This window comes from Anoplophora glabripennis, unplaced genomic scaffold, assembly GCF_000390285.2.
Source record: "Anoplophora glabripennis isolate ALB-LARVAE unplaced genomic scaffold, Agla_2.0 scaffold11, whole genome shotgun sequence".
Classification (NCBI taxonomy): Eukaryota; Metazoa; Arthropoda; class Insecta; order Coleoptera; family Cerambycidae; genus Anoplophora; species Anoplophora glabripennis.
In genome coordinates this window covers 676263-688306 of record NW_019416496.1, presented here as the reverse complement: position 1 = coordinate 688306, position 12044 = coordinate 676263, and the positions used below count along the sequence as shown (strand labels likewise).

Genomic DNA, 12044 nt, shown 5'->3' with positions numbered 1-12044 from the left:
CTGGAAATAAGGATTTTTCCGTGCGTGAGTCACACACGGAAGTCATGCAAGCTCGGAAAAATATACGATATTTTTTTGTTGTACTTCTTTGAAAACAAAAACATAAAAACAAAGTATAAAATAAAAAGATACATACAAAAGAAACTTGGAACATTTTTATTTTCATAACAGTTATAGGTATAAAAAAACAAGTAGAGTAAGAATATTGAAAATTAACTAATTTTAACTAACTATTAATAAGAACAGCTTCAACTAATAATGTTTTTAGTTTGAGTTAATGTTTGATTAATGGTTATGTTTATTGTGCAATTCGTATTATTGCACAGGTTTGGTTATTTTGGAGTTTCATTTTGTGAAACTGCAGTTATTGAAGCAGACTATTCGCAAATGTTTTGATTTTCTCGACCTAATGATACAGTTGTTGTATCTTGCTAATAGGAAGGGTTAAACAAGTTTTCGTGGACCTCAATATTTCTTTGTATGGATTCTTCGATATATCCTTCTGCTTCATTGGAAGAACGCCATCTTTCGCGCCTTTTCAGAGTGAGTAAATCAGCGCCGATTTCCACCAACATGGTTTCCGATGAACGATGAACGCCTTAGTCCATGCACGGTATATTTTCTGGGATCTTCTAGTTTTAGGTATTCTGCAAGAATTTTCGGAACACCACTGTTGGTATGGCATCAACGCGTTGAACGTAACACCTGCCGTCTCGATATGCAACAATCTTCTGCTGTTCATATTTTTAAGTCGTAGAGCTGCATCTCTACCATACAGTGTGTAGGGCTCAAATGTACATCCTTCATTGGTAATGGTGAAACTTCTTGATGTACGAGTTTTTGCATCTCGTAAAAAATTTAAACGTATTAAATCATCTCTTCGATACGCATCAAAGATCCCAAACACTAAAATTGCTTTTGGTAGTAGATATTGTTTATCTGGAGCTTCACATAAAAAATTTGGATACTTGTTCTGTTGTTAAACTTTGGACTTTTTCGGTATACCTATATCCTACAGCTTGACACTCAAGAAAGCAATAGTTTTTGGATATTTGTCAATGTTAACATTTTAGTTTATGGCCAAACAACTCTTTAGAGTTGAGAATCGACTACATAACGTGGAAGATTTCATAGACTTAGCTTTTTCGACAAAGCAAACTAGAAGAATATCGTCACAGTTTTCATTTTGTTCAGACTTCGCCGTTCAGTAAAAATTTGATATTCGTATTCCTGACCTGGATTGTACTGGTAATAAATTCGCGATTGCCGCTCGCTCTAGGATGTTATAGAGAATTTTGGGATTTCTTCTGAGTACATTTTATCGGCATAAATTTAATTGAGAGAATTCACTTTATATGGAATCACTCATCATTGCATTTTTTTTAACACAAGTGGAGAACATTTCAATCATATCTTATAATCAAAAACGCTTCTCGATATCTCAAATAACTCAGTCAATCCGATTCTGCTCAGGTGTCAAATTGTTACCGATAACTATCGTTTCCATAAATTATTATGCTAAGGATTTATACATAAATAGTTTGTCTGCGAGCGGAATCCTCACATACGCAAGAGGTGTCACCAACGAGAGACCGCCATGACCGTAGCCAAAGTGGAAATCACTCTAACGCAGAGGCTGCTGTGGATCTTGAATCTGGTGTTCCATCAAGTTGTGGCCATCGTGACGGTTTGGCTGCTTTGGTTGTTTTTCGATAACTTCCCACTGGAAAATGTCCTCATGTGGCACATGGTGCTGTGCACGGCTGCTGTAAGTATCTTTTACTGAAAATGAACAAATATTTCAGGGCCATCTTCCTTATTCTGGCAAATTGTACTAGAAAATCGTTATAATTTAGATTAGTTGATTTGTTTTTTATAACAGTTTGTCGGGATGACTCAAGTTACATAATAAATTGAAAAAAAAACACAATTTTGTTTGTGATATAGTTTTTTGTGCTTAATACTCTATTTTCAAATACAGCATGAGCTTTATACGGGGTGTTTATTAAGTACTTGTACAAGCGGTGTTTCTTTGAGTGATTCTAACAATATGACGAAAAGTTTATATAGGCACAGGGGTGCAATCTTTTTCTTTAATCTTAATAACCTTTTAGGCGATTCTGTTGAAATTTGGCAGCGTTATTTATGGTCGAAAAGAGCTAATTTAGCCCTACCTAGATTAAAATTATTAAGTCCAGTGGCGTCCCGGGAGGCACCTTAACCAATATTTTTTACAAAAAAAATGTGCGCCATTGACTTTTTTAAACTTATAGTATTTTCGCATTAAGCAATTAAAAATACAACTTTGTTATGTTTTGATTTTTTGGATCTTGCTTCCTTTTTGGAACAAAAAAATCACTTTGTTGCATATCCATGAACAAAAAAATTTTTTAATAATTTTTAAACTAAATTTTTTTTTTTAATTTTTTATTATATTTCCCAGGGACATGCAAACAATTGATTTTTATTTTTTTTTTCTCCAAAAAGAAATCAAGATACGAAAAAAATTCAAGCGACAAAAAAGTTGTATTTTTAGTTGCTTAATGCGAAAAAGTATAAGTTTGAAAAATGTCACATTTTTTTTTTGTCAAATATACTGGTTAAGGTGCCCCCGGGACACCACTGGACTTAACAATTTTAATCTCGTTAGGGCTAAATTAGCCCTTTTCTACCATAAATAACACTGCCAATTTTCAACAAAATCGGCTAAAGGATTATTAAGATTTTTATGAAAAAAATGATTTAAAAAAACTTGACACTGTCTTGAAAAGACCGGACCTATGTTTATATAAACTTTTCGTCTCAGAATCACTCAAAAAATCACTCTTTGAACTTTGTACAAGTACTTAATAAACACCCTGAATATTTAAACTAAATAAGAAATTTTGTAATTTTTTTTTAATTCGCATATTTATTCATATAAATTTATTTATTTAAATTCACGTCTCATATAAACGGTATTTAAATATTACTGTTTGAATCAAGTAAGATTGTGAAATGAAAGACCATATCAGCACATCATTTTTGTTTGCTTACTTGAATGTTTTTACAATGTCTATAAATTTGTCATTTTTGTCATTTGTCACTCTTGAAGTAATTTAACTATTTCGTCATTAATTTATTGAAATTATTTTGTAGAAACAAGTGATTGATAAATTTTCTTTATGATGGGTACATTTATAATAAAAATTTTCCATAAATTGTGAAGAATTTTTAAATTATTTCTTGAATGAAGCATTATAGGATTATATATTGTTTTATTTTAAAACTTATATAATAGTTTCTAATAAGTTTAGAAATATCTATCCTCCAAACCAGTTTTGTAGATTTCTTTCAACTTGACTCAAATCCTTACTCAGATTAATTGATTAGTTCAAAAATGTATGCCTCTATGAAGTTTTGAGTATATATTCAAGTTCATCAAGTACCTGCAGCTACGACGTCAAAATATTTAAAAAAATCCAAACGGGATTCAGATTTTCCCAAGTCTTTATCATTGGACATGCTACCTCTCATGTAGGACAATGTACCTATTGAAATTTTGCCGTACATATACTATAATTTTTTTTGATTAGAAACAATCGACAAAAATTACCAACTAATAACAGCGATAAGTACTATCGTTAGATAATCGAAAAGGCTATCTGCCGAATAGTACCACTCGATTCAGAGCTGAAGTTCTACGACATCTTTTTTGATGAAATCCATATCAGCAGGTATTTACATTAAAAAAGCATAAACAACTTGTACGAACTAAAACACAGTATTCACAAACATTATCTGCAATTAAACATTACCTGTACAAGATTAGGACGCTACTGTAACTGTACTTAAGCCCTTAAGATATATGATGGGCAAAAATTAGAGGTGTAAGGATTAGTTTAACAATTATCGTCTATCCTGAAGCTTAAAATAATCCTTTGGACCATATCGAATTTCTTTGTTTATTTATGATAAAAAAAAATAGGCAGATGTCTCACTGTACAGGACTGGACTTGTTATATTTTAAATGTCGCATAGAACGTTTCGAAGGGTGTATTTTTTGTTTTGAGATCAGGAAACTTACCACAGTGAGGGTTTTTCCAACTTTTTAACTGCCCACGAAAATCTAGATGACCTATAAGAAAATTAGTAATTTTATGTTGTAGGCAATTAAATTACCTACAAGTTAAGGTATCTAAAGTCATATTTCACAAATTTGTTAATTGGGAAATAAGGGTTGAGCACGAAAAAATCAGTTTTCTCGAAAATTTCGCATTATTATTGCCAAAAGCTATGGATGTTGGTGAAATTTATGGAAAAGACGGTCAATCCAAAGACCAAGGAATTGTTTAATTAGTAAACGTTAATTTTAGAAGATAATATCGTAGATATAGGTTCTAATTAAACCAAAGAAGCTTATCGAATAAGAAAAATTAAGTAGCCCTCTACAACTAACAAAGTAGAACGTGCAAAATCGCGTTAGAAACAAATTGTTCCTGGGTTAGGCAAAAGCCGCTCGGGAATTCGCTCTTTTTGCATTAAATGGAGTTTAATTAATTGTTAATTAACTATTTGACGTTTCGGACCGGGATTTTAGAGACAATTAAGGGAAAGACTTTTATTTGCAAAAAGTTTTACATTGATGTAATATACGCGTTTTCTGAATTTTAAACAACCATTTATTGTAAATAATGCACAGTGTCACTAAAAAAAGCGTTCACACACAGAAAGGTACATTGCCTCTTTCTACGCCCATGGAAAATTTAACTATCTATGTGAATTGAAAAGAATTAAGTTAACAGCTTTTCAGAAAATCCTTTAATTGTGTATCTTGAGAGTTTAAAAAAAATGCAAAGATATAAAACGCAGGAATAAACAAATTTGGAAACAGAAGAGAAATTGCTACTTCCCAATAACTAGCTCTGTCATAATATTGGTTGATGCTTGTGGCAACATCACCTCGCTAACACTCCACGGTGGGTAGAAGTTCATGCAGACGACATTGACCAATCAATTTAAAATAAAGTCAACGTGGCTGATCAAATTCCCGACTAAAAACAGCCAAACCAGTAATTTAATAAACATTGCTTCATCAATATCTACATTTACCAAACTACCAAGCATGAACATATTAACATTTCTATGTTTTGTTTAATTTCCATAGTATTTCCCTAATTATAACTTAATTTCTTCATAAATTTAAAACAGTTTGAAAACAAAGTGGTTATTTTTCAATGTGCTATGAAATACGCCTACACCTAGTATCGTAACTTTCATACACGAGGATTAATAGCCGTTATTAAATACTCATAGCTTAATATACACACTATTGTTTCGTAATTACAGACATTATGTAATTGAGACGATTGGAAGTGTTTCCCCGGCCATTTTGCAATTTGTTACTTATATTTTTTTCATTCCAGTATGTCCCACTGATGGCAGAAGCCATAATCTTATTCGCTGGAGACAACCTGTGGTCCCAAGGGCTAGAAAGGCCCAAGAAGAATTGGGTACATGGAGTATTACTGGGGATCAGTATTGCGGCTGTCACTGCAGGCATAGCTTGTGAAATTAGGAATAAAAACGTCAGAGGAGTTCCGCATTTTGTGAGCAACCACGCTATAACAGGTAGTCACTTTCTTCCCCCTACAAAGCAAACTTACTTGCGTCATCTACATGACTCATTTTTATTGATATAATGTGTAGATTAATAAGATGCTTTCACCAGACATTTTGATTGACTTTCAGTGTTATGATGTGAAGTATAAATCTTTATCAAATTTTGGATAGATACAAAGATAACAGATAGCAGTAATATATGACCACATGTCAGTAACTAGATTTGATGCTTTTAACATTTGAGAGGTATTAACCTAAGACAAGATTATACTATAATTGTTCCTAGATTTAAGATGAACATTTTATGGACACATTCCTTCCTTTGACAGCACCAGATTTGCTTAAATTGTAGTACTCATTAAAAAATTTAATTCCAGTCCATCAATCTTGTTTTAAACGGTCCTTTTTCTTTTAAGGTTTGGTGTCGTGGCTCTTGGCTTTTGTGTCCATCATCCTAGGTCTCTTCTCCTGGCATGCTCAAGGCTTGAAGAACATCGCGCGTCCAGTCGTCTTCAAATTCATCCACAACTTCATCGGCATCGCCNTAGTATCGTAACTCTCATACACGAGGATTAATAGCCGTTATTAAATACTCATAGCCTAATATACACACTATTGTTTCGTAATTACAGACATTATGTAATTGAGACGATTGGAAGTGTTTCCCCGACCATTTTGCAATTTGTTACTTATATTTTTTTTCCATTCCAGTATGTCCCACTGATGGCAGAAGCCATAATCTTATTCGCCGGAGACAACTTGTGGTCCCAAGGGCTAGAAAGGCCTAAAAAGAATTGGGTGCATGGAGTATTACTGGGGATCAGTATTGCTGCTGTCACTGCAGGCATAGCTTGTGAAATTAGGAATAAAAACGTCAGAGGAGTTCCGCATTTTGTGAGCAGCCACGCTATAACAGGTAATCACTTTCTTCCTCCTACAAAGCAAACTTACTTGCTTTATCTACATGACTCATTTTTATTGATATAATGTGTAGATTGACAAGATGCTTTCACCAGACATTTTGACTGACGTCCAGTGTTATGATGTGAAGTATATATTGTTCTGATGTTTGAAGACTGAATTTTGCCAAGATCGCAACTGGAAAATTTAATCTCACGGTCAAAAACAATAAATCTTTATCAAATTTTGGATAGATATAAAGATAACAGTTGACAGTAATATACAGGGTAGCCCATCGAAAACGTACCGCAAAGCATTACAGGGTAGTAAAGAACTTTTTGGCAAAATCCAAAAATAGGTCAAATTTGTTTCTGAGGGGGACAACTTTTGGCTCAAAAAGCATACCAACCCCCTAAGTGGGGGTGCTATCCCCTAAATTTTTTCAAANGGAAACTTACCACAGTGAGGGTTTTTCCAACTTTTTAACTGCCCACGAAAATCTAGATGACCTATAAGAAAATTAGTAATTTTATGTTGTAGGCAATTAAATTACCTACAAGTTAAGGTATCTAAAGTCATATTTCACAAATTTGTTAATTGGGAAATAAGGGTTGAGCACGAAAAAATCAGTTTTCTCGAAAATTTCGCATTATTATTGCCAAAAGCTATGGATGTTGGTGAAATTTATGGAAAAGACGGTCAATCCAAAGACCAAGGAATTGTTTAATTAGTAAACGTTAATTTTAGAAGATAATATCGTAGATATAGGTTCTAATTAAACCAAAGAAGCTTATCGAATAAGAAAAATTAAGTAGCCCTCTACAACTAACAAAGTAGAACGTGCAAAATCGCGTTAGAAACAAATTGTTCCTGGGTTAGGCAAAAGCCGCTCGGGAATTCGCTCTTTTTGCATTAAATGGAGTTTAATTAATTGTTAATTAACTATTTGACGTTTCGGACCGGGATTTTAGAGACAATTAAGGGAAAGACTTTTATTTGCAAAAAGTTTTACATTGATGTAATATACGCGTTTTCTGAATTTTAAACAACCATTTATTGTAAATAATGCACAGTGTCACTAAAAAAAGCGTTCACACACAGAAAGGTACATTGCCTCTTTCTACGCCCATGGAAAATTTAACTATCTATGTGAATTGAAAAGAATTAAGTTAACAGCTTTTCAGAAAATCCTTTAATTGTGTATCTTGAGAGTTTAAAAAAAATGCAAAGATATAAAACGCAGGAATAAACAAATTTGGAAACAGAAGAGAAATTGCTACTTCCCAATAACTAGCTCTGTCATAATATTGGTTGATGCTTGTGGCAACATCACCTCGCTAACACTCCACGGTGGGTAGAAGTTCATGCAGACGACATTGACCAATCAATTTAAAATAAAGTCAACGTGGCTGATCAAATTCCCGACTAAAAACAGCCAAACCAGTAATTTAATAAACATTGCTTCATCAATATCTACATTTACCAAACTACCAAGTATGAACATTTTAACATTTCTATGTTTTGTTTAATTTCCATAGTATTTCCCTAATTATAACTTAATTTCTTCATAAATTTAAAACAGTTTGAAAACAAAGTGGTTATTTTTCAATGTGCTATGAAATACGCCTACACCTAGTATCGTAACTTTCATACACGAGGATTAATAGCCGTTATTAAATACTCATAGCTTAATATACACACTATTGTTTCGTAATTACAGACATTATGTAATTGAGACGATTGGAAGTGTTTCCCCGGCCATTTTGCAATTTGTTACTTATATTTTTTTCATTCCAGTATGTCCCACTGATGGCAGAAGCCATAATCTTATTCGCTGGAGACAACCTGTGGTCCCAAGGGCTAGAAAGGCCCAAGAAGAATTGGGTACATGGAGTATTACTGGGGATCAGTATTGCGGCTGTCACTGCAGGCATAGCTTGTGAAATTAGGAATAAAAACGTCAGAGGAGTTCCGCATTTTGTGAGCAACCACGCTATAACAGGTAGTCACTTTCTTCCCCCTACAAAGCAAACTTACTTGCGTCATCTACATGACTCATTTTTATTGATATAATGTGTAGATTAATAAGATGCTTTCACCAGACATTTTGATTGACTTTCAGTGTTATGATGTGAAGTATAAATCTTTATCAAATTTTGGATAGATACAAAGATAACAGATAGCAGTAATATATGACCACATGTCAGTAACTAGATTTGATGCTTTTAACATTTGAGAGGTATTAACCTAAGACAAGATTATACTATAATTGTTCCTAGATTTAAGATGAACATTTTATGGACACATTCCTTCCTTTGACAGCACCAGATTTGCTTAAATTGTAGTACTCATTAAAAAATTTAATTCCAGTCCATCAATCTTGTTTTAAACGGTCCTTTTTCTTTTAAGGTTTGGTGTCGTGGCTCTTGGCTTTTGTGTCCATCATCCTAGGTCTCTTCTCCTGGCATGCTCAAGGCTTGAAGAACATCGCGCGTCCAGTCATCTTCAAATTCATCCACAACTTCATCGGCATCGCCTGCTACGCCATCGGCATCGCCAGTTTGTGCCTGGGATTCTACTTAGGAGCCTTCCGTCGTTTGGTTACGGATGACCAGCTGAAGTCACTAGTAGCTCTGGTTGCGATTATAACCTTCTGGAGTTGCTTAGCAGCGTTTAAGTCTTGTTACAGTCAACTCAAGAATATGTTCTCGTAGGCTTTCTTTGTTAAGCGTAGATGATTGTCGTTATGTTGGTAGGATTGGCAGGATTTGGTGGAAAGGAAATTGCCAGGAAGAAGTTCAGAAGGAAATTATAGTCGGGATAAGTACCAATGGAGAGTGACCAAAGGACTTACTTCATGTTGGTGAAGGATGAATGGAAATAGAAGAACGGTTATCGCGAATGCATTAAATGCCTTGATAGTGTGGAGGTGTATCAATATGAGTAATTGAATTATTGTTACCAACATATTAATGACGATCATTTATCTTAATCTTAATATTATTGTTATTGTTATTTATTTATTCTGTAATATTACTCCTATTGTGTTTGGAAAAACTGAAAAATAACCAAGAGATACTATTTTAGGTTATTCTTGGATACTTTTAGGTTATATTTGATATTGTGCCCTTATTGGATTTTATAATAAAATATTGTTTGATAATGAGACGTTTTATTTTCATTGAATAGTATACGAGATATTTATTTGAAGAAAACCCAGAGAGAAATAACAATTAAGAGATGGATACTAATGAAAAATATCCAAAGAACTTACATATATTTTATATTGATAACATGTCTATATAGTCCAGACGGTACCTATCTGTTTCAAAAAGTCCATATTTGGGTGAATCGTATATTCACGGAGATTTTTTACTTTTTGGCTTTCAAATATCATTTGAAATTAAAATTTTTCTATGCGCATAAAAAAAACGTGGGCTTAACTTTTGGCGGCAGAATATGATAAAATAGTCGAAAAATGTCATATTTTTCTTCCTATTTAATTATGTATCTTGAGTTGATTTTAGGCGAAAATGGAAGAAAAAAATGTTTGTAATTAAATTTTTACAAAATATGACTACATAGTTACAAATCGAATGAATCTTGATTATTATTGTAAAAATAAAAGAAATCGCCAAAATTGGAGTTAAAACACATTACTTTTAGGGAATTTTTTTGGGATCTTTAAATTGGGTATAGGACCTTCATATTTGGTCCAAAAAAACTTCATGTTATGTAGAACGATCACACCAAATTTCATCAAAAGATAGATAGATTTTACATGATAATTTTGCAATCCAAATTTTGAAAAAAAATTTGTAAATTTTCAAAATTTTGCACAGCAAAAACCAATAACTTTTAAATCCTGCTTTAAAAAATTTGATTTGATTCAATATTAACAAAGTTATTCTAACTGTTTACAAGTACAAAAATTCGACCAATGTTTAAACAAGCGCTAGAGCTCTTCTTATGGACGGATTCGAATTTTTCAAAAAACGTTTGAAAGCTTGAGAGCCTTTCTATATGTGATAAAATTTTCAAATATTTAAGGGCCTTGGTTTTTGCTGTGCAACATTTAGACAATTTGCAATTTCTTTTTTAAAATCTGGATTGCAAAATTATTATGCAAAATCTATAGAACCGGTTTTGATGAAATTTGGTGTGATGATTCTACATAACATGAACTTTTCTTGAGCCAAGTATGAAGGTCCTATACTCAATTTAAAGACCCCAAAAAAATTCCCTAAAAAATTATGTTTTTTAACCCTATCTTTGGTCAGCCACCTAGGATACTCCATTTTGAATTTTGCAAAATTGACCACGGATCTGTGGTCAGCGACCCCGAAAACCCCCTTATACTAAATTTAGCGCAAATGGGTTAATTTTGAAAATTTGGTCGGCCAACTTGGATCCGCCATCTTGAATTTTGCAAAATTGACCTCGGATCCGTGATCAGCGACCCCGAAAACCCCCGTACACCGAATTTGGCGCGAATATGTTATTTTTTGAAAATTCGTGACATCTGACCTAAATTGACCTGCTTTTTTGAGGTTAGAAAAAGAACCATCAATTTTCACCGCGGATTCACGTTTGGCGGAGTCTTAATAACCATATAAATGAACATTTGAATACAGAAAAAAAAAATTTTTTTGTATTTTTCCTAGCACTTTTACGTGAGTTTTTGTTATTTTGACTTGTTTTTTGAGGTTAGGAAATTCCTTTGAAGTGATAGGCTCAATTCTGACACCGGATTTGTGATCAGGAGGCAAAAATACTTCGAATAACATATGTCGCGTGAAAAGTACAGACAACTTTTTTGTGTGTGGCTGTGTTTCTACCACATCCTCTAAATTTAAACGTATTGAATCATCTCTTCGACACGCACCAAAGATCCCAAACACTAAAATTGCTTTTGGTAGTAGATATTGTTCATCTGGAGCGTCACATAAAAATTTGGTTACTTGTTTTGCTGTGAAAATTTTGGACTCTTTCGGTATATATCCTACAGCTTGACGCTTCAAGAAAGCAATAGTTTTTGGATATTTGTTGATGCCGCATGCTCTGGGATGTTATAGGGAATTTCGGGATTTTCTACTGAGTAAATTTTATAGGCATAAATTTAATCGACAGAAATAAATAAACAACGCTGACAATAATACAGAGTTTGGCATGTATGATGCGTTTCCGTGGTTACTCTCAAATTATTTCAAAGGTGATTTGTTTTAAATTAGTCTATCGTGAAATAATTAATTAAAAAAAATTAAACTCTAGTCAAAGCTTTTGGAGAAGTGGACAAGTGGAGAACATCTCAATCATATCTTAGAATCAAAAACGCTTCTCGATATCTCAAATATCTCAGTCAATCCGGTTCTGCTCAGGTGTCGAATTATTACGGATAACTGTCATTTCCATAAATTATTATGCTAAGGACTTATACATAAATAGTTTGTCCACGAGCGGAATCCTCACATACGCAAGAGGTGTCACCAATGACAGATCGCCATGACCGTAGCCAAAGTGGAAATCACTCTAACGCAGAGGCT

At 33.4% G+C, this 12044-nt stretch overlaps 1 protein-coding gene across 1 annotated transcript; it reads left to right on the top strand.

The window, feature by feature from the left end:
- The first annotated feature begins 1462 nt into the window (after nucleotides 1–1462).
- Nucleotides 1463–9621, top strand: LOC108908266 (cytochrome b561 domain-containing protein 2-like). The gene is made up of 3 exons (XM_018712247.2): nucleotides 1463–1768; nucleotides 6313–6517; nucleotides 8911–9621. The coding sequence occupies exons 1-3, from the start codon at nucleotides 1598–1600 to the stop codon at nucleotides 9213–9215; spliced, it is 681 nt and encodes a 226-aa protein (XP_018567763.1). The 5' UTR covers nucleotides 1463–1597; the 3' UTR covers nucleotides 9216–9621.
- The last annotated feature ends 2423 nt before the right edge of the window (nucleotides 9622–12044 follow it).